We start from the raw sequence: 24,032 nt of genomic DNA on the forward strand, positions 1-24,032 counted from the left end.
ACTTACAAATATACACTGATTCTGATCATGAAACAGAGTCCTCTCAAGTCTTTGAAATAAGGTGCAGTCCCATAAATTACATTTCAACAAGAGAAAGGTGTCAATTGTTTGCCTGAACAGTTTGTGGGGTGTGGCTTAACAGAAAAAAAAGCTTACTTGAAACTAGTGGAAAATAAAAAATGAAAACGCTGCACACTGCTGTACCTTGCACGTTTCCAGGTAGATTTTACTTTGTTGTATTACCACAAGGGACAAAATCTACACAAAACTGTAAAATATAACAATTAACATCTGCATACAAAAAGAAGCAGAGCCAGCTATGCGGCCAAACAGCGAAAAGTTGTAACTATTCAATTCACAGTTACAACATCAAATCTCATACTTGTGTATTTAACTAAAGAATGATTGGGCTGACAGAGGTCTAGGAAGTAGGAACATAAAGATACCTCTCCTATGTTCATATGCAGATTGGTTCTGAGTACAGGAATAATGAAGCAGGTGAAAAGCTGCTTTTCTTTACCTTTTTAGGCCAAAATGTTTTTAAAAAATCCCAGCACAACCTGTCCGGGTGAGCTAATGACGTGTAGAGGACGTCTGCCGTAGTAACCTGCCCACAGAGCTGGCTAGCGGAAGGTGTTGTCGGTGACACTAGTCCATCTGTGGTTGGAAACGGACTGGACGACGCATTATTGAGGCGGCGAGCCAATTGATAGAGCGTCTACATGCTAAATATGTGGAAAGTCAGGGAAATGGTGGATAAAGCGTGAGTATTCGTGCTGTTTTCGTCTGCTTGTCATGTTGTTGCAGGGCCCGTTAGCTGGCTAGGGAAACACTGGTCTGGTGACGTCACGCGGTTTCCTCAGCTGATAGCTCAGTCTGGCTACATTCCTCTGATGTCCCTTATAAACATACAGACTCCAATATGCAAAGTAATACCCATTTATTCCATGTTTAGCAATATTTTGGAGGAATGTATTAACCTTTAACTATAAACTAGCTAGTTGGCTAGATTTATGTTTTACCCAATAATGTTATCGTTCAATAACAATGGGACGCCCTCGTTAACTCACAGCTAACGTTAGCTAGCTACAAAACTGGCTAAATTAATTTATCATTGTTAGCTCACTAGCTAGCTAACGTTAGCTAACACAACTAAGCTAGCCACAATGACTGTTAAGACCTTCATCAAACCTGTCATTTGCACTTTTTCGTTTAATTATGTTCATTACATTACTCGCTATAGAAGTTGAACTAAATGACCATTGTATTGTTTTCTGGTTGAAACGTTTTTTACACGACCACAATTGTAACGTTAGTTAGCTATCTAAGGCATCAACTAGCATTTGTCTGTGCACTAGGCTGTCGCGTTCCTGGTTACCGTTAGACGGAAGACGTTGCAGCAGCGCCATACAGCTGTCTGCCGGATATTGGTCATACCAGGCATATCATCAAACACCTGGAATAACAGACTGAAAGTGGACCTGACCCACGAGGAATACAGCATGACACAACATCTCTTAGCTAGCTAAGTTAGTGCATTGCAAAGGATCTGTATGTGTTGTGTATGGAATAGTTCACTACATCATGTGCATAACAAACATTATTTAAATGGATAGCTAGAGGGTTTTGACGTTTCCATACCCTGGCAACATTTAGTTATTCATGCATCAGTATTGGAAAAGTGCAAATTGCTTATTCCGAACATTTATTTAAAGACCGTTATGATAATGAGTGAAAGACTGTGTGTGACACATAATTCCTTAGTCTAATAGTTTTCCCCGATTTGCAAGCAATTGCAGAAAAAGGTTCCAGCCAAGTGCCTGTTTCATGGGCAGAGCCTGCAGTCAGGTTGCAGTAACGGATGCTGCCTGAGCAGGTGCCACCTGTTAGGCATGCGTGATTTCAGCTGAATAGGGTCTGTTATTGATACAGCTGGCGAGAAGGCCTTCTCCTGCCACCCTGGTCTCAGAGAGCTCACTGCAGACCCTGAGCTTTTAGAGAACAGTCTATGTACTGCCACACCTTGTGGATTGTGTCACTGCCATCAGTTGTTTGTGGTGTGATTGCAGCACAGGGAGGGACATTGCTTCAGTGGGTTAGCCAGTTGAATGGTATTTTTGGTGAGGACTGGTGTTTTTTCACATGTCTAGCAGAATATGCATTTAGGCTAGATGTATGTTTGTGTATATTGTCCCTCCCATAAGTGAGGAGGAGAACCCATGGTCATCATGGATTGTTCTGTGGCTGATCAATACTAGCTGTCTGGGACTCAAGATCATAGCTGGATGGGAGGGGCTTTGAGATTGGTAATCTAGTCAAATCAAACTTTGCCACATGCACCGAATACAACAAGTGTAGACCTTACTGTGAAATGCTTACTTATAAGCCCTTAACCAACAGTGCAGTTTAAGAAGAGTTAAGAAAATATTTACCAAATAAACTAAAGTAACACAATTAACAATAACGATGCTATATACAGGGGGTACCGGTACCGAGTCAGTGTGCGGAGGTACAGGTTAGTTGAGGTAATTTGTACATGTCGGTAGGGGTGAAGTGACTATGCATAGATGATAAACAGCGAGTTGCAGCAGTGTACAAAACAAATGGAGGGGAGGGGGTGTCAATGTAAATAGTCCGGTGGCCATTTGATTAATTGTTTAGCAGTTTTATGGCTTGGGGGTAGAAGCTGTTAAGGAGCCTTGCTGGATGGGAGGGGCTTTGGTAGTATTCCTATTGCTGGATGGGAGGGGCTCTGGTAGTATTCATATTGCTGGATGGGAGGGGCTTTGGTAGTACTCCTATTGCTGGATGGGAGGGGCTTTGGTAGTATTCCTATTGCTGGATGGGAGGGGCTCTGGTAGTATTCCTATTGCTGGATGGGAGGGGCTTTGGTAGTACTCCTATTGCTGGAGGGGAGGGGCTTTGGGATTGGTCATGTAGTAAGCCTATTGCTGGATGGGAGGGGCTTTGGTAGTATTCCTATTGCTGGATGGGAGGGGCTTTGGTAGTATTCCTATTGCTGGATGGGAGGGGCTTTGGTAGTACTCCTATTGCTGGATGGGAGGGGCTTTGGTAGTATTCCTATTGCTGGAGGGGAGGGGCTTTGGGATTGGTCATGTAGTAAGCCTATTGCTGGATGGGAGGGGCTTTGGTAGTACTCCTATTGCTGGATGGGAGGGGCTTTGGTAGTATTCCTATTGCTGGATGGGAGGGGCTTTGGTAGTATTCCTGTTGCTGGATGGGAGGGGCTTTGGTAGTATTCCTGTTGCTGGATGGGAGGGGCTTTGGTAGTACTCCTGTTGCTGGATGGGAGGGGCTTTGGTAGTACTCCTATTGCTGGAGGGGAGGGGCTTTGGTAGTACTCCTATTGCTGGATGGGAGGGGCTTTGGTAGTATTCCTATTGCTGGATGGGAGGGGCTTTGCTAGTACTCCTATTGCTGGAGGGGAGGGGCTTTGGTAGTACTCCTATTGCTGGATGGGAGGGGCTTTGGTAGTATTCCTATTGCTGGATGGGAGGGGCTTTGGTAGTACTCCTATTGCTGGAGGGGAGGGGCTTTGGTAGTATTCCTATTGCTGGATGGGAGGGGCTTTGGTAGTACTCCTATTGCTGGAGGGGAGGGGCTTTGGTAGTATTCCTATTGCTGGAGGGGAGGGGCTTTGGTAGTATTCCTATTGCTGGAGGGGAGGGGCTTTGGTGGTACTCCTATTGCTGGATGGGAGGGGCTTTGGTGGTATTCCTATTGCTGGATGGGAGGGGCTTTGGTCGTATTTCTATTGCTGGATGGGAGGGGCTTTGGTGGTATTCCTATTGCTGGAGGGGAGGGGCTTTGGTAGTACTCCTATTGCTGGAGGGGAGGGGCTTTGGTAGTACTCCTATTGCTGGATGGGAGGGGCTTTGGTAGTATTCCTATTGCTGGATGGGAGGGGCTTTGGTAGTACTCCTATTGCTGGAGGGGAGGGGCTTTGGTAGTACTCATATTGCTGGATGGGAGGGGCTTTGGTAGTACTCCTATTGCTGGATGGGAGGGGCTTTGGTAATATTCCTATTGCTTGTTTTGAGTTTTGTCTTCTACTTGTAGCCTATTAGGTCTGTTCCCATGTCAGTTATTACACAGGAGAGAAATTAAGAAATGAGAGCCAAATCATGAATTTCTTTGAATGATTACTTTAATTCAAGGCCCACTCCAAGTGTATAGTGGTATAGGCATGAGTTCAGTGGAAGCTTTTTCTCAGTATGATATCATTACATTGTAGTGACTAACGATAGCCACTCTAAAGGCAGGCTTCATGTCCTGTGTAAGTGTTTGAGTCTTTGGATGTTCTCTGCCAGTTAATGGACTGCAAGTCCCATCAGCCAATGCAGTGAGATCGATATCATGGCTGAATCAATGGCATTGTTTTGAAGAGCTCAGAGCTCACACTGTGGTGAATGAAAATATCAAACATTGCACTATTATGTGGAAAGATATGATCTGTTGAATGGAGCAGAGGAAACCTGGTCCTGAAGACATTCAAGAAGAGGGACGTTTTGACAACTCTCGCTCAGATAAGATCTGAAGACTGGACCCTCTTCTCAAACTCTTGTGAAGACAAATATAAAATAACTTCCTCACCTTGTTAATTTGGTTCCTTGTTAGAAAGGAAATCATCCGTCCAAGTTTACTTCCTTTTATTAGAGGATATGGTAGCATAAGTTCTTTAGCTTGCCCTTAGCTGGCCTCACTGTCTAGGCTTACAGCTTTACAATGAACCACGGCTTATTACGGCTTGAATGTCTGAGTCACATGTCTGGGAAATGCTAATTATGCCTTTAGATTACAGTAATGAGCAGAACATCTGAAAATCCATGTTCTCAGTTAATGCTCTTCCTAGTAGGCATGACTTCCAGCAGTACGTTATTCTATATCCCCCAGCACACTGCAGAGTAATCAGCACCACTGGTATAGATTTCTTCTCTTTTCTGGTCCCGTGTGTCTTAGTTGGTAGAGCATGGCGCTGGCAATACCAGGGTTGTGAGTTTAATTCCCACGGGGGACCAGTATGAAAATATATGCACTCAATACTGTAAGTCGCTCTGGATAAGTGTCTGCTAAATGACTTAAATGTAACATGTCTTCTGTGTGAGTAGCGTCAGGAGTAGCTCCTACATCAGCCCGGCTGCCAGCTGTGTCCTCCAGGGCCTTTTCTTACTGCAAACATCCTCGTCAGACCAGGGCCTCTTCTCACTGCAAACGTCCTCGTCAGACCAGGGCCTCTTCTCCCTGCAAACGTCCTCGTCAGACCAGGGCCTCTTCTCCCTGCAAACGTCCTCGTCAGACCAGGGCCTCTTCTCCCTGCAAACGTCCTCGTCAGACCAGGGCCTCTTCTCCCTGCAAACGTCCTCGTCAGACCAGGGCCTCCTACTTCAAATATGCATCAGTGAGCCCCCCGGCCCTCCTCCCTCGCTGCTGTTGTCCCGTGTGCCCCCTTCATCACCACTATCTCCATCTGAAAACTGACGCCTAGAACCACTGTTCATCAGAAGCAGGAGGTGGTGTTTTTCTTCTAGTGTAGTAGGAGGGAGAGTGAAAGACTGTTTCATGTGCAGTGCTGTGGCTTTTCAGCAGGCTGCATGTGTAGGTAAGCAGGCTCATCCTCAGTAGTGCAGGAGAAACGCTGCTGCGGCGGGCCTGCACAACAAAGAGGCCCAGGATGCAGACAGTTGGAAGAGAAGCCTGGTCTCTGTCTCTGTTTGAGAGAGTTGGAAGGGAAGGGAAGCCTGGGCTCTGTCTGTTTGCCTGTACCTTTCATTCAGACCCACAGCTCATCTTCTTTTGTCTCATCCCCAGCGGAATATTTTTTAACATAGTGGGCCGTTCTGTGTGCGTGTGTTTCCTAGTCTGCTTGAAATGTAAGCACATCGCTGGTTCACTTGCCTGTTCAGGCCATCTGTTTTTATACACCGCTGTCATTCATTATTCAGTGGACTGAGATTTTCCATCAAATCTTGGAACGGCTTTGCTGTGGAGATCTCATCTTGCTGTCTCTGTCAGTCATACTGCTGCACACCTGGGCAAAAAATACACTGAACAAAAATATAAATGCAACATGGACAGGTTTGGTTTCATGAGCTGAAATAAAAGAACCCGGAAATGTTCTATTCGCACAAAAAGCTTATTTCTCTCAAATTTTGTAGACAAATTTGTTTACATTCCTGTTAGTGAGCAGTTCTCCTTTGCCAAGATAATCCATCAACCTGACAGGTGTGGCATATCAAGATCATTACACAGGTGCACCTTGTGCTGGGGACAATAACGCCTTGCCACTGTCAGAAACCGTCTTTGGGAAGCTCATCTGCGTGCTTATCGTCCTCACCAGGGTCTTGACTGACTGCAGTTTGGCGTTGTAACCAACTTCACTGGGCAAATGCTCACCTTCGATGGCCACTGGCACGCTGGAGGCGTGTGCTCTTCACGGATGAATCCTGGTTTCAACTGTACCAGGCAGGTGGCAGACAGCGTGTATGGCGTCGTGTGGGTGAGTGGTTTGCTGATGTCAACGTTGTGAACAGAGTGCCCCATGGTGGGGTTATGGTATGGGCAGGCATAAACTACGGACAACGAACACAATTTGCGTTTTATCGATGGTAATTTGAATGCACAGAGATACCGTGACGAGATCCTGAGGCCCATTGTCATGCCATTCATCCACCACCATCACCTCATGTTTTGGCATGATAATACACGTCCCCATGTCACAAGGATCTGTACACAATTACTTTAAGCTGAAAATGTCCCAGTTCTGCATACTCACCAGACATGTCACCCATTGAGCACGTTTGGGATGCTCTGGATCGACGTGTACATCAGCATGTTCCAGTTCCCGCCAATATCCAGGAACTTCGCCCACAGCCCATGAGGAGTGGGAGAACATTCCACAAGCAACAGCCTGATCAACTATGCAAAGGAGATGTGTAGCACTGCATGAGGCAAATGGGGGTCCACCTGATACTGACTGGTTGGGGGGTCCAAACTTGCAACGTTTAATCAAAGATTACGCACCCTGAGTTTCCTGAGCCAGTGAGTTCCGGACAGACACAGCTGCAGGGTATTGGCGCAAGGGATAGGAAGTTATCAGGTAGGCCTATTTTATGACGTTTTCACTGTATCAGAGCATGACCATTTCCCCCCTTTCACTCAGTGGTTATGGAAAAGGAGAGAGCTGGAAATATATTTTTTAAATAGGCTACAATGAGGAACTCATTCTCAATAGATATTAAAAAAATACTTTGTTTACTTGCTGTTTGAGGTGAAGAGACAATTACTTTGAGAAGCTCCACAGCTCATTAGTTAAGAGTCAGAAATACTATGAGATCCCCAAATGGGCACATTTATAAGCCTACATTTGCTCGCAGGCCATGTAGCCTAGGCCTACTTCTATGTGTAATCAGGTGCGCATCCTTACTCAACATTGACAGGAGCGCTCCAAAGAAAACACAATTAATAAATTGACTACTTGTACATGGAATGAAATAAACCAAAACTTGTTTCTCACAAGTGTAGCCTAGGTTGTGCGCTCCGCAAACAATGTGTCCACTCCTACAATGAGAACTGTAAAATACTAATAATATATTGAATGCGTTAACAGAAATTACGGGAACCAAACAAACATTGTAGTTGTTTTGGATTAGTCCACTGAGACAGGCGTCAATCAAGACGTGCCATAAAACGTATGTTTGTGTGTGTGTATGTATACATATATATGTTTTTGCAACTGCTCAACAAAAAAACAAACAATCGACCAAATGGGGTGGGCCCTAATTAGTTATGGTCACTTTACAAAAACATTTTTTTTTAAATGCGTGGGGTCCGTCCACCCCTGTAAACGTCGTTTGACTAATAAAGTTTGATTAATAGTCATTTTAATCCACATTCACTCTCTTCCTCATCTCTCCTCAATTATCTTTGACCTTTTTAAAAGGAGGCGAGGGAGTACGGCAGGAGGTGAAGAAATCTAATTGAGAAAAGACCATGGAATCACCTCAACACTAGAGTAGACGCATATATTTTCATAATGAGTGAGACAAGAGTGACACTTTACTACCACTTCGGTAACACTTTACAATAGGGTTCCATTTGTGAAGGATTTATAAAGGGTTTGTAATTACATTATTACGGTTATTTAAGCATTTGTAAATGCACTGTAAAACATTACTAAATTGGTTATAACATTGTGTAATATTGAACCCTTTTGTATCATCATGCAACCGCATTGTCAATGGTTGCACAGTTAAACAATAGTTATTTTCTCACTTCTGGGTGTGGTGCATCGTTGCTCTGTCCCAGGAACAGAAATTATTGGTTTTCAGACCTATAGTCAACTCCCATGATGCATCTTGCCCCAAATTTGAAACCCATGATTGATGCATTGGTACACCTTTTATTCCAGGAATGAAGGCTTCATCTCAAGCTATGTTATTGGTGTGGTTAACTGGTTTCTGAAAAATTCCCGACATTGTAAGATCTGTGAAACCCTCTTGAAATAAATACTACCTGGAACAGAATGAAGAGTAGACAATGACATGTGATGGTGCGTTGTGAAGAATCATGATGGACCTGGCTATGAGAAGTGTGCAAAGGCCAGACAAAGATTGCGCGAAAGAAACGTTCACAAGATAAAAATGTTGACAGAGGAGAGAGATTCTCTATGCAATTTGTTTCACTTTTGAATAGAGAACGTCTGCTGTATGATTTAGTTCTCTGCTCAGCTAGATAACGTTTGCTAGCACATCTGTCCTACCTCACTAGCTAAGAAACGTTAGCTAGCTAGTATTAGGTCAAATCTAAAATTTATTTTTGAATATAGACATTTTGCTCTACAATTTAACACAAGATAATCTTTGGCATGATATAGCTAACTAGATCACGTTTGCTGGTTAGCTTAGCTAGCTAGCAAACATTAGCTGCTAGCTAGCTAACATCAACATGACAGTTTTCTTGCAATTTGTTTAGCTTTTTGGGATTAGAATGCTAGCTAGCTAGTTATCTAACCTTTGAACTCTGGTACAGTCTCTCTCTAGATGGGTTGCTGGTAAACTAGCCAGCATCCTTTGTCAGCAAACTAACATAAGTGGTTCCAATTGTAAGACGAACTTACTAGCTAGCTAACTAACTAGTGTGTTAACCACAATTGTGATAACTATCTAACCCCTTTCATTTGTCGTAGCTAGCTAATGAAACACAGTATCGCCGTGAAGTGGCTCGGGTGGTGACAACGACCTCATCCTCAAAAACCACAGAGAATAATAGACTCCAGGAGAAGAAAGAACCTCAAGGCCCCCGTCCATAATCACTGACCAACCAATAACCCTGACAGACTCGTTCAAATTCCTCGGTACTTACATCAGCGACTCACTGAAATGAGACATCAACTCCAACCACATTCATCAAGCAGAGACTGGGTGCTTTCTAAGACAACTGAAAAAGTACAGGGTTAAACAACAGCTGCTGGTTCAGTTTTGAATGTTTGTGAGGTTGGGCTATATGTGTATATTAGTCATGTAGGAGCTACCCCATGCTGTACCGTATACACATGCCACCGACCTTGGTTGGCGTGGCAATAAAATATCTTGTATTTCATTTTTTGTTTTTAAAGTAAAAACATTTTTTAGCAGTTAAATGTTGATAACTCAATTATAAATGTTTATAGGTCTGTCACTTTTTAAAATAAGGTATTCTTTTTGAATTTATAAATGTTTATAGGTATCAAATGTTATTTGTCACATGCACTGAATACAACCGGTGTAGACCTTACAGTGAAATGCTTACTTACAAGCCCTTAACCAACAATGCAGTTTTAAGAAAATACCTAATTAAAAAAAAAAAACAAGTAAGAGATAAGAATTTACAAATAGAGCAGCAGTAAATAACAATAGCTTGGCGATCTACAGGGGTTACAGAGTCAATGTGCAGGGGCACCGGTGTCGAGGTAATTGAGGTAATATGTACATGTAGGTCTGTCACTAAAATAAGATTATACTTTTACCATTTATACATATGGGTAAATAATTTATAGATGATTTGAGAGTTCACTCAGAGCGTAGACATACTTATAGGCAGTATTGGATACTCATCAATACATGAGAGAAGATTCAACACTTTGTTAAACATATTCAGTCAATGAATATGGGGTATGAAGTCCAAAACATGTAACGCTGTGAAAGGATACCTCATCCACTGGTATTACTGTTACCATACTTGGGACTATCACAGAGAGGTGATACGTGTGTTGATATCATCTGGTAAGGGGTAATGATGATTGATTAATAGATGTAAATTTGGCAACGGCATCAGGGTTTCAAAGGTGTGTCAAGACACAAACCAACGGTCTTGTGTTCCTGTGACAGAGCAACGATGCATCACACACAAAAGTGTGAAGATAACTATTTGTTCAACAGTGCAACTATTGAAAATATGGATGCATGATGATACATAAGGGTTCATCTTAAAAGCATTTGTAAGTGCATTTATAAATTGTTAATAACTGGAGGTACATTTTAGCTCACTGTTTGACAAACACTGACCAGTTATTGCACTTTGTAGACCAATGGGATATAACTGTTTATTAATGCTTTATAAGGCATTTACAAATGATGAAATAACATTTAATGTAATTATAGCCTCTTTATAAACCCTTTACAAATGTAACCTTAATGTGTAGTGTTACCCTTTTACATAGAACTTTGCAAATTGCTTTATAATTGCATAATAATGGAGCTATTCCATAAGTGGTATAAGGAATGGTCACTATTCCTCTTGTGTAGAGTAGTTAAAAAAAAAAATCTGCTTATTGCTATGCAATTCAAATACAATTAACAAAATATTATGTGACAACATGCTAATAAAATGTTGATCCTAAAGTAACTACAGTTTTATTATACTACACCATTTAAAGATTGTGTGTTTTTAAATGAGAGCACTTACCCTCAGATGGACAGAGGGGATCAAAGTTGTTTTTGCTAAGCATCCAACTTGCTGTTTGCAAATAGCGTTGAATTAGTCTGCAGTATTTTCAGGTCTTCTAAAAATATATTTGCAGCTTTCAACTTTTTCATTGGAATGTTGAAAGAGTCATACAGTAGTCAGTGGATCATCGCAACTTACTTACACTTATCTGTACAACATAAAATGGGTAAATTGATTTTGATGATGTATACCTGGGCCAATAGACATTCAGGAGAATGGACGTTTACATGTTCAGATAGAAATGTATTGTGTAGATCAAATGTGACCGTCAGATTGGAATACTATAGGAGATTGTGTGTTCTATTCATTCTATTTCTGTCTTCAACATGCAGTTCCAGATACAGCCCTCCATTAGGCCTAGTCGAAGGCGGCCAATCTAATAGTTTCAGAAAAGTAGTCACTTCCTGAGATCTGTATTCAAATATATTTTTTAAAGTTGTCATTTTTTGGGATCTGTATTCAAATAGTTGCATTCCTCTCCAAAGTAACTATTCCCCCAGAAATAGTTACTTTCCACAAAGCGTAGTTAAAACTTGAGTTATCCCAGATCTGCACTGAATGTATAGTTTCTTTCTCTGTTTTATGTTAATCTATCCACCATGAAACACACATGCTTCATAGATCTAACGAAGTATCCTGTTTGGAACAAACCTGTTTGAGTTGTTGCCATTTGTTGATCTCTGTGTAGGCTATGTGTAATCAGTTGGCTGTTTTCCTCAGACTTGATATCATTGGCTCATTCATCAGTCTCTGGTGCTGTTTTATTTCCCCAGCTCTGTTCCATTGTCCTTCCATCTGGCCCTCTGTCACTGAGCACTTGACCCTTGACCTCCTAAGGATCTGACCACCTGTCTGTGGTGATGCCCAGGCTAAAGCCAGCAGCCATCTGTGGACTAATCAGACCAGTGGTCACACAGGGTCAACTCCACTACTCTAGACTATCTCTGACCTGTTTTTTTATTTTATTTTTTAGGATCCTTTAGATCTGGTGCACTGCATTCTGGCTGAAAACGAACTACTCCAGCCATTAGGCTATGGTGTGCAAACAAATATATGCAAATAGACTGAGTGTGAATAGGTTCAATGGGGGGGGGGTTGTAAATATGCTTTTCCATGTAGGTTTGTGTGTTCGATTTCCTGGCTAGGCCAATATTAGGTTCAGTAATTCAGTCAATCTCCCTCCCTCTTGTTAGCACTCTAGAGCCATAGAATTATATCATATTTTTTTTGTCATCAACAACATGTGGAAGAAATTGGCAGCGGAGTGAAAGTGAACTAATCTGATACATTATAGACTTAAGTAGTAGAAGGAGCTGCATTTCCTTCCCAGTGAGAACAGGTGTTCAAGCTTTCAGACCTAACCACCTTTTCTGTTCCTCTCACACTTAACGCTACATCATCCATGGCCCACTGTGGTAATGGCTTCCAGAGCTGCCTGGCTCTCCTGTCAACCTGCTCCCTCCCTGTGCGGGTGGGTCTGTGGGATTTAGTGAGAGTGGAGGAAGTGTCTGAGTTTTCTGTCCAAATGACATTAGGGATGATTGGTAAAAGTGCTGGCAGCTGCAGGGGAAGGGATAGTCTCTAGAGCAGGGGTAGGCAACTAGATTCAGCCTCGGGGCGATTTTTGTCAGAGAGGGGGTCGGAACGGAATTATACTTTGTACACTGCAAATTGACCACAAAAAGAGGATGGTATTTTCAAATACAATAATTTCATAACTTGATTATATTGACACGATCATCTATTTTGTTATCTTTTTTTTGCGGGAATACTTGAAAAGATTTCCTAAATGTAATTTTTTTTTTTACTGGATTCCTGGTGATTTTAAATATTATTTTTTTTCCCCAACGGTCTAAACAAGATACTCTTGTCAAAGTGTCTATATAAGGTCCCACAGTTGACAGTGCATGTCAGAGCAAAAACTAAGCCATGAGGTCGAAGGAATTGTCCATAGAGCTCCGAGACAGGATTGTGTTGAGGGCACAATCTGGGGAAGGGTCTGGGGAAGGGTACCAAAAAATGTCTGCAGCATTGAAGGTCCCCAAGAACACAGTGGAGGGGTCTGAATAGTTAGCGAATGCACTGTAGCTACATAGGGAAGCCTCTTGTCTTCTTGGGTATGATGCTACAAGCTTGTCACACCTGTATTTGGGGAGTTTCTCCCATTCTTCACTGCAGATCCTCTCAAGCTCTGTCAGGTTGGATGAGGAGCGTCAATGCACAACTATTTTCAGGTCTCTCCAGAGATGTTCAAGTCTGGGCTCTGGCTGGGCCACTCAAGGACATTCAGAGACTTGTCCCGAAACCACTCGTGCGTTATATTGGCTGTGTACTTAGGGTTGTTGTCCTGTTGGAATGTGTACCTTCTCCTCAGTCTCATGTCCAGAGCGCTCTAGAGCAGGTTTTCATCAAGGATCTCTCAGTACTTTGCTCTGTTCATCTTTCCCTCGATCCTGACTAGTCTCCCAGTCCCTGCTGCTGAAAAACATGCCTCGACACAATCCTGTCTCGGAGCTCTATGGACAATTCCTACGACTTCATGGCTTGGTTTTTGCTCTGACATGCACTATCAACTGTGGGACCTTATATAGACAGGTGTGTGCCTTTCCAAATCATGTCCAATCAATTGAGTTTACCACAGGTGGACTCCTATCAAGTTGCAGAAACATCTCAAGTATGATCATTGGAAACAGGATGCACCTGAGCTCAATTTCGAGTCTCATAGCAAAGGGTCTGAATACTTTTTGTTAAATTCAGTTATTTCTGTTTTGTATTTGTAATACATTTGCTAAATTTTCTAATAACCTGTTTTTTTTCTGGCTTTGTTGTTATGGGGTATTGTGTGGAGATTGACAAATAAAATAATGCATCCATTTTAGGATAAGGCTGTAACCTAACAAAAGGTGAAGGTGTCTGAATACTTTCCAAATGCACTGGATATGTCTTGATTAGATACAGCGCCTTCAGAAAATATTCACACCCCTTGACTTCTTCAAAATGTTGTGTTACAGCCTGAATTTAAAACTGATTACATTTATATTTTTTGGTCACTGCACAAAGCACATTTTATACTCCTGAACTTATTTAGGCTTGCCATAACAAAGGGGTTGAATACTTATTGGCTCAAGATATTTCAGCTTGTCATTTGTAATACATTTCTAAAAACATAATTCCAGTTGGAGTTTAATGGCTGTGAAAGGAGAACTGAGGATGGATCAACACTGTTGTAGTTTCTCCACAAAACGAATCTAATTGACAGAGTGAAAAGGAAGCCTGTACAGAATAAAAATATTCCAAAACATCCATCCTGTTTGCAACAAGGCACTAAAGTAGTTCTGCGAAATATGCAGCAAAGCCATTCACTTCTTGTCTTGAATACAAAGTGATATGTTTGGGACAAATCCTATACAATACATTACTGAGTACCACTCTCCATATTTTCTAGCATAGTGGTGGCTGCATCATGTAATGGGTATGCTTGTAATCGTTAAGAGATTAATTAAGAGACCCGGCGCCAGAACGAATCAGTTGGACAGGCCTTTGATTTCCATAGCGGGGCAGGTTTTTTTTCACGGCACCTCCTGTGTGCACGTGCTAGCACATTCACCATTTTTTTTTTGTTTTTAGTTGCTGTAATAGTAGCTTAAAGACCATAGGAATTCTTGTGAGTTTCAAGTTTGGTGAAGCTTACATTTTATCCCACAATTTCTACCGATCTGCGTGCCAGTTATGATTATTTTTATATGCGCATTTTCGTGGAACAGTTTAATTTCAATAATAGCGCTTTTGTTTCTTAAAATCATTGTCACATGGTTAATCATCATCTGAAGTAAAATTATAAAAATCTAAAAGTTAAAATTCAAAAATTCAATGGAAACATTGATACACTGCCATCCATTGGCAGCTAAAGAAATTTGAGCACAGAACTCAGATGCAGCAGTGGACCTAACTTCCATTGTCAAGTAAGTAAAATACATAGGCCTAAAGCTGACAAATAAAAACTGTAGAAAATATCTTGATGACAATTTACGGTTCTTTCAATCACATTCATTTCTCTACTCCGCCTGCCTCCCCTTTCTATCTGTCTTGACTTGAGCTATTGAAGTGCAACGTTGTATTCAGTCGTCACTTGGTCTGTCCTGAAGCTGTTGCTAGGGAACTTGTAACGTTGTATCAACTAGCCTGTTCCTGGTTCCTGCACCGGTGAGTTCGGGACGTAATGTTTTTTTAATGACGTTTCCACTGTATATATGAAATCATCAGATCATGATATTTTGCTCTTTCACACCGACGCTTGTTGATTATCGAGGCCGGGAGTTTTGGAACGATTTTTCAAATACTGAGGAACTATCATTCCTAATGGTTGTTTTAAAAAACTGACTGTTAAATGTTTGAAATTTTTTGTTGACTTGTGTGAGGCGAAGAATCAATGAGTGGTGCACACCGTGAGTTAAGACAATCAGACATTGCCAAATGGACGCACCATATCTTCGCCACACTCCCCTTCTTCTTGATGCAAATTTTAAATAATTAGACTTTTAAATGTAACCTTTTATTTAACTAAGCATGTCAGTTAAGAACAAATTCTTATTTACATTGATGGGCTACCCCGGCCAAACCCGGACGACGCTGGACCAATTGTGCGCCGCCCTATGGGACTCCCAATCACGGCCGGATGTGATGCAGCCTGGACCCGAATCAGGGACTGTAGTGACGCCTCTTGCACTGAGATGCAGTGTCTTAGACCGCTGCGCCACACGGGAACCCTAATAATAATAATAATAATAATAATAATAATAATAATAATACTAGACACACATTTTAGACGCTCTTCATTTGACAGTCACAACTCGATCAGATCTATACATGGTCTATAGACGGATAGGGGGCGCTGTTTCGCTGTCCAGACAGCATCAGATACATGGTCTATACATACTGAGACGGATAGGGGGCGCTGTTTCGCTGTCCAGACAGCATCAGATACATGGTCTATACATACTGAGACAGATAGGGGGCGCTGTCCAGACAGCATCAGATACATGGTCTACACAAACTGAGACGGATAAGGGGCGCTGTTTCGCTGTCCAGACAGCATCAGATACATGGTCTACACATACTGAGACGGATAGGGGGCGCTGTTTCGCTGTCCAGACAGCATCAGATACATGGTCTACACATACTGAGATGGATAAGGGGCGCTGTTTCGCTGTCCAGACAGCATCAGATACATGGTCTACACATACTGAGACAGATAGGGGGCGCTGTTTCACTGTCCAGACAGCATCAGATACATGGTCTACACATACTGAGACAGATAGGGGGCGCTGTTTCGCTCGCTCGGATGCTTTAACTGAGATTGATGTTTCTTTCTGTCGCAGCTTGTATCTATATTTTATTTGGACTGGCAAGGAGGTACGGTAGGGCGGGCTGGTTCCTAGAGGAAAACCTGGTTGTCTGCTTTCCACCAGACACTGGGAGATGAATTCACATTTCAGCAGGACAATAACCTAAAACACAATGCCAAATCTACACTGTAGTTGGTTTCCAAGAAGACCGTATATGTTCCTGAGTGGCCGAGTTACAGTTTTGACTTAAATATACTTGAAATCTATGGGAAGACCTGAAAATGGTTGTATAGCAATGATCAACAACCAACTTGACAGAGCTTGAAGAATTTTAAAAAGAATAATGGGGCAAAACGCTTGTGCACAAGTGTGGAATGCTCTTAGAGACTTACAGTTGAAGTCAGAAGTTTACATACACTTAGGTTGGAGTCATTAAAACTCGTTTTTCAACCACTCCACAAATTTCTTGTTAACAAACTATAGTTTAACCAAGCCGGTTAGGACATCTACTTTGTGCATGACACAAGTCATTTTCCCAACATTTGTTTACAGACAGATTATTTCACTTATCATTCACTGTATCACAATTCCACTGGGTCAGAAGTTTACATACACTAAGTTGACTGTGCCTTTTAGACAGCTTGGAAAATTACAGAAAATGATGTAATGGCTTAAGAAGCTTCTGATAGGCTAATTGACATAATTTGAGTCAATTGGAGGTGTACCTGTGGATGTATTTCAAGGCCTACCTTCAAACTCAGTGACTCTTTGCTTGACATCATGGGGAAATGAAAAGAAATCAGCCAAGACCTCAGAAAAATAATTGTAGACCTCCACAAGTCTGGTTCATCCTTAGGAGCAATTTCCAAACACCTGAAGGTACCACGTTCATCTGTACAAACAATAGTACGCAAGTATAAACACCATGGGACCACGCAGCCGTCATACCGCTCAGGAAGGAGACGCGTTCTGTCTCCTAGAGATGAACGTACCTTGGTGCGAAAGTGCAAATCAATCCCAGAACAACAGCAAATGACCTTGTGAAGATGCTGGAGGAAACAGGTACAAAAGTATCTATATCCACAGTAAAATGAGTCCTATATCAACATAACCTGAAAGGCCGCTCAGCAAGGAAGAAGCCACTGCTCCAAAACCGCCGTAAAAAAGCCAGACTACAGTTTGCAACTGCACATGGGGACAAAGATCGAATTTTTTGGAGAAATGTCCTCTGGTCTGATGAAACAAGAATAGAACTGTTTGGCCATAATGACCATCATGTTTGGAGGAAAAATGTTGAATTCAGTCTGTAACATAACTAAATGTGGAATAAGGGGTATAAATACTTTCTGAAGTCACTGTATGTATTCAACCCTCTGAGGCAATACATGTTAGAATCACCTTTGGCAGTGATTACAGCTGTGAGTCTTTCTGGGTAAGTCTCTAAGAGCTGTGTGAGTCTTTCTGGGTAAGTCTCTAAGAGCTGTGAGTCTTTCTGGGTAAGTCTCTAAGAGCTGTGTGAGTCTTTCTGGGTAAGTCTCTAAGAGCTGTGTGAGTCTTTCTGGGTAAGTCTCTAAGAGCTGTGTGAGTCTTTCTGGGTAAGTCTCTAAGAGCTGTGTGAGTCTTTCTGGGTAAGTCTCTAAGAGCTGTGTGAGTCTTTCTGGGTAAGTCTCTAAGAGCTGTGAGTCTTTCTGGGTAAGTCTTCTAAGAGCTGTGTGAGTCTTTCTGGGTAAGTCTCTAAGAGCTGTGTGAGTCTTTCTGGGTAAGTCTCTAAGAGCTGTGTGAGTCTTTCTGGGTAAGTCTCCTAGAGCTGTGTGAGTCTTTCTGGGTAAGTCTCTAAGAGCTGTGAGTCTTTCTGGGTAAGTCTCTAAGAGCTGTGTGAGTCTTTCTGGGTAAGTCTCCTAGAGCTGTGTGAGTCTTTCTGGGTAAGTCTCTAAGAGCTGTGTGAGTCTTTCTGGGTAAGTCTCTAAGAGCTGTGTGAGTCTTTCTGGGTAAGTCTCTAAGAGCTGTGTGAGTCTTTCTGGGTAAGTCTCTAAGAGCTGTGTGAGTCTTTCTGGGTAAGTCTCTAAGAGCTGTGTGAGTCTTTCTGGGTAAGTCTCCTAAGAGCTTTGCACAACTGGATTGTATAATATTTGCATATTTATTATTTTTTTTATAAGTCTTCAAGCGCTGTCAAGTTGGTTGTTTGATCAATGCTGGACAGCCGTTTTCAAGTGTTGATATAGATTTTCAAGCCGATTTTTAAGTCAAAACTGTAACTAGGCCACTCAGGAACATTCAATGTCGTCATGGTAAGCAAGTCCAGTGAAGATTTGGCATAGTGTTTTAGGTTACTGTCCTGCTGAAAGGTGAATTTGTCTCCTAGTGTCTGTTGGAAAGCAGACCTGAACCAGGTTTTCCTCTAGGATTACTGCTTAGCTCTATTCCATTTATTTTTATCCAGAAAAACTCCCTAGTCCTTGCCGATGACAAGCATATCAATAACATGATACAGCCACCACCATGCTTGAAAATATGAAGAGTGAATATGTGCTTGAAATTCACTACGCGACTGAGGGATCTCACAGATAATTGTATGTGTGGGGGTACGGAGATGAGTTAGTGGTTAACATGATTTCTAAATGACTAACTCTTATTGCACACAGAGTCCATGCAACTTATTATGTGACTTGTTAATCCTGCTTTTTACATGTGGGGAATCTCAATACATGTGACTGGAAACCAGAGCTATTAGTTTATGCATACCATGAGGTTTCTTTTGTGCCTTTTCATTCCTTTCACTGTTGTGCAGTTGATCTGCCATGTTGTTTCAGCCTACATGTTGGCTGATGTTACCATGTTGACCTAATTTATTTCAGAGCATAGCAGTTCTGTCTCCCATTACTCTAACCTTCCATTAGTTACTGTCAGGTACTGTCAGGTGCCCCCCCCCCTTCCTATCTGGCTCAGCTGAACTGTGACGGGAGGTTAGAACGGCTGGTCCATAGGTGTTCTCTCTGAGTCCCTGAAAACATTGCCTCACGTTTATCACTGATCAGCTGCATTAGCCCCGGCTCTAATGTTTCTGTCTTTCTTTCCCTCTGTTTTCTCAAATGCATTCTTCTCGTTCTTTTGAATTAGAGTTCTGTTGTCAGCTGGTTAATCTTTCACTGCTGAGTCTCTTTTGTGTTGTCATAATCCGTTCAAGCTGCTTGTCGAATCAGGATAGATCTTCATCTTTTTACTCATCAGTCAATTTAATGACTGTCTTTATATCCTGTAGTTGCCGCCCGCTTTGCGGCTCCTTCTGACAGTTGAGAGGAGAAAGTTGAGTAGAGCCCAGCTGTTTCCTTGCACTCTGCTCTGTGACTGGCAGGTCTGCTCTGTGACTGGCAGGTCTGCTCTGTGACTGGCAGGTCTGCTCTGTGACTGGCAGGTCTGCTCTGTGACTGGCAGGTCTGCTCTGTGACTGGCAGGTCTGCTCTGTTTCCTGGCAGGTCTGCTCTGTTTCCTGGCAGGTCTGCTCTGTTTCCTGGCAGGTCTGCTGATGGTGATAGGAGTGAAATGGCTGATTGTTGTGTAGACTCTAGGCTGTGGACTCCACACTGAGCTTTAGGGGCAACAGGAGCCCTTGCAACCTGCTCCCAGAACAGGCTCAATCTGATCAGAGGAGTTAGCCTAGGCCCTTGCTGGACATCTAGGCTAAATCAGAGGTCTGTTAATAAAGACCAGCCTTACCACTACCTATCCTAACACCACCACTCTAATACTCAAAACACACTGTATAATACCAGGAAGCCATGCCTCGTGCAGAATATCCATCTGTGATAGAGGTCATAGTTCACATTGGTTACCCACCAGTGTCATTCAGTGTGTTTTATTAATATGATTATTGATGTAAGTCTAAGTTGTTGTGTGTTTCCTGTTTCTTGCAGCACTAACGTGGTGATGAACTACTCTGAGATCGAGTCCAAGGTGCGAGAGGTCACCAACGATGACCCCTGGGGTCCCTCTGGACAGCTCATGGGAGAGATCGCCAAGTAAAGGACAACCACAGCACAACACTCAGTCCTATCACATTTGCATAACTAGCCTAGCAGTTGTGGCTTTACCAGTACTCTCTAATCCCATCCATATTTCTGATGTTCCTCTCAGATCCACGTTCATGTACGAGCAGTTCCCTGAGGTCATGAACATGCTGTGGACCAGAATGCTGAAGGACAATAAGAAGAACTGGAGAAAAGTTTACAAGGTGCCGAGTCTCTGTTCCACTGCTTATGTGTCATTCATACGAACATGTTGCCTGTGGAGTGGAAGCCTAGTGCCATGTTGCCTGTGGTGAGGAAGCCTTGTGCCATGTTGCCTGTGAAGTGGAAGCCTAGTGCCATGTTGCCTGTGGAGTGGAAGCCTAGTGCCATGTTGCCTGTGGGTACAGTAAGGGGAAAAAAGTATTTGATCCCCTGCTGATTTTGTACGTTTGCCCACTGACAAAGAAATTATCAGTCTATAATTTTAATGGTAGGTTTACAGTGAGAGACAGAATAACAACAAAAAAATCCAGAAAAACGCATGTCAAAAATGTTATAAATTGATTTGCTTTTTAATGAGGGAAATAAGTATTTGACCCCTTTGCAAAACATGACTTAGTATTTGGTGGCAAAACCCTTGTTGGCAATCAGAGGTCAGACGTTGCACACATCTCAGGAGGGATTTTGTCCCACTCCTCTTTGCAGATCTTCTCCAAGTCATTAAGGTTTCGAGGCTGACGTTTGGCAACTCGAACCTTCAGCTCCCTCCACAGATTTTCTATGGGATTAAGGTCTGGAGAGTGGCTAGGCCACTCCAGGACCTTAATGTGCTTCTTCTTGAGCCACTCCTTTGTTGCCTTGGCCGTGTGTTTTGGGTCATTGTCATGCTGGAATACCCATCCACGACCCATTTTCAATGCCCTGGCTGAGGGAAGGAGGTTCTCACCCAAGATTTGACGGTACATGGCCCCGTCCATCGTCCCTTTGATGCGGTGAAGTTGTCCTGTCCACTTAGCAGAAAAACAACCCCAAAGCATAATGTTTCCACCTCCATGTTTGACGGTGGGGACTGTGTACTTGGGGCCATAGGCAGCATTCCTTCTCCTCCAAACACGGCGAGTTGAGTTGATGCCAAAGAGCTCCATTTTGGTCTCATCTGACCACAACACTTTCACCCAGTTGTCCTCTGAATCATTCAGATGTTCATTGGCAAACTTCAGACGGGCATGTATATGTGCTTTCTTGAGCAGGGGGACCTTGTGGGCGCTGCAGGATTTCAGTCCTTCACGGCGTAGTGTGTTACCAATTGTTTTCATGGTGACTATGGTCCCAGCTGCCTTGAGATCATTGACAAGATCCTCCCGTGTAGTTCTGGGCTGATTCCTCACCGTTCTCATGATCATTGCAACTCCACGAGGTGAGATCTTGCATGGAGCCCCAGGCCGAGGGAGATTGACAGTTATTTTGTGTTTCTTCCATTTGCGAATAATCGCACCAACTGTTGTCACCTTCTCACCAAGCTGCTTGGCGATGGTCTTGAAGGCCATTCCAGCCTTGTGTAGGTCTACAATCTTGTCCCTGACATCCTTGGAGAGCTCTTTGGTCTTAGCCATGGTGGAGAGTTTGGAATCTGATTGATTGATTGCTTCTGTGGACAGGTGTCTTTTATACAGGTAACAAGCTGAGATTAGGAGCACTCCCTTTAAGTCTGTGCTCCTAATCTCAGCTCGTTACCTGTATAAAAGACACCTGGGAGCCAGAAATCTTTCTGATTGAGAGGGGGTCAAATACTTATTTCCTTCATTAAAATGCAAATCAATTTATAACATTTTTGACATGCGTTTTTCTGGATTTTTTTGTTATTCTGTCTCTCACTGTTCAAATAAACCTACCATTAAAATTATAGACTGATCATTTCTTTGTCAGTGGGCAAACATACAAAATCAGCAGGAGATCAAATACTTTTTTCCCTCACTGTAGGAAGCCTAGTGCCATGTTGCCTGTGGTGAGGAAGCCTAGTGCCATGTTGCCTGTGGTGAGGAAGCCTAGTGCCATGTTGCCTGTGGTGAGGAAGCCTAGTGCCATGTTGCCTGTGGTGAGGAAGCCAAGTGCCATGTTGCCTGTGGTGAGGAAGCCTAGTGCCATGTTGCCTGTGGTGAGGAAGCCTAGTGCCATGTTGCCTGTGGTGAGGAAGCCTAGTGCCATGTTGCCTGTGGTGAGGAAGCCTAGTGCCATGTTGCCTGTGGTGAGGAAGCCTAGTGCCATGTTGCCTGTGGTGAGGAAGCCTAGTGCCATGTTGCCTGTGGTGAGGAAGCCTAGTGCCATGTTGCCTGTGGTGAGGAAGCCTAGTGCCATGTTGCCTGTGGTGAGGAAGCCTAGTGCCATGTTGCCTGTGGTGAGGAAGCCTAGTGCCATGTTGCCTGTGGTGAGGAAGCCTAGTGCCATGTTGCCTGTGGTGAGGAAGCCTAGTGCCATGTTGCCTGTGGTGAGGAAGCCAAGTGCCATGTTGCCTGTGGTGAGGAAGCCTAGTGCCATGTTGCCTGTGGTGAGGAAGCCTAGTGCCATGTTGCCTGTGGTGAGGAAGCCTAGTGCCATGTTGCCTGTGGTGAGGAAGCCTAGTGCCATGTTGCCTGTGGTGAGGAAGCCTAGTGCCATGTTGCCTGTGGTGAGGAAGCCTAGTGCCATGTTGCCTGTGGTGAGGAAGCCTAGTGCCATGTTGCCTGTGGTGAGGAAGCCTAGTGCCATGTTGCCTGTGGTGAGGAAGCCTAGTGCCATGTTGCCTGTGGTGAGGAAGCCTAGTGCCATGTCGCCTGTGGTGAGGAAGCCTAGTGCCATGTCGCCTGTGGTGAGGAAGCCTAGTGCCATGTCGCCTGTGGTGAGGAAGCCTAGTGCCATGTCGCCTGTGGTGAGGAAGCCTAGTGCCATGTCGCCTGTGGTGAGGAAGCCTAGTGCCATGTCGCCTGTGGTGAGGAAGCCTAGTGCCATGTCGCCTGTGGTGAGGAAGCCTAGTGCCATGTCGCCTGTGGTGAGGAAGCCTAGTGCCATGTCGCCTGTGGTGAGGAAGCCTAGTGCCATGTCGCCTGTGGTGAGGAAGCCTAGTGCCATGTCGCCTGTGGTGAGGAAGCCTAGTGCCATGTCGCCTGTGGTGAGGAAGCCTAGTGCCATGTCGCCTGTGGTGAGGAAGCCTAGTGCCATGTCGCCTGTGGTGAGGAAGCCTAGTGCCATGTCGCCTCTAACAGATGCTCCTCTCCTCCAGGTCTTACTACTATTGGCATACCTCATCAGGAACGGATCGGAGCGAGTTGTCACCAGCGCGAGGGAACACATATACGACCTTAGCTCCTTAGAAAACTACCATTTTGTTGGTAAGCAATCATTTGGGGCTGGCGCTACACAGCAGCACTGAAAGACCAAGAGCAGTGTGAACCCTAAGCCTGGGTATTGATTCATTCCATAACCATCCCCACGCCTCTCTTCTACACCAATCAGGATGTCCTCAGAGATGAGGCTCTTGGTTTCAGATGGAACACCCAGGAGTATTCATTAGTGAGGAAGTTTCCATGGCCACAGCTGGAGTACTGAAGAGTCAGTCAGATGCAAGTCATGTTCTGGTTTTCTGCCTGGTATATATGTACATATGTAATGTGCACAAATGAAGAGTATGTAAATTATCAACTTG

The 24,032-nt window shown here is 43.5% G+C and overlaps 1 protein-coding gene across 1 annotated transcript in view; it reads left to right on the forward strand.

Annotated features, from left to right (window-relative positions):
• Positions 1-601: 601 nt before the first annotated feature.
• The window catches only part of LOC115155066 (clathrin interactor 1), a 38,212-nt gene continuing 14,781 nt past the window's right edge, over positions 602-24,032 (forward strand). Inside the window, exons 1-4 of the mRNA XM_029701858.1 lie at positions 602-763; positions 20,261-20,365; positions 20,481-20,577; positions 23,610-23,718. Coding sequence (XP_029557718.1) covers positions 723-763; positions 20,261-20,365; positions 20,481-20,577; positions 23,610-23,718 — 352 coding nt within the window. The 5' untranslated portion in view covers positions 602-722. The remainder of the gene's footprint in view (positions 764-20,260; positions 20,366-20,480; positions 20,578-23,609; positions 23,719-24,032) is intronic.

This window comes from Salmo trutta, chromosome 19, assembly GCF_901001165.1.
Source record: "Salmo trutta chromosome 19, fSalTru1.1, whole genome shotgun sequence".
Classification (NCBI taxonomy): domain Eukaryota; kingdom Metazoa; phylum Chordata; class Actinopteri; order Salmoniformes; family Salmonidae; genus Salmo; species Salmo trutta.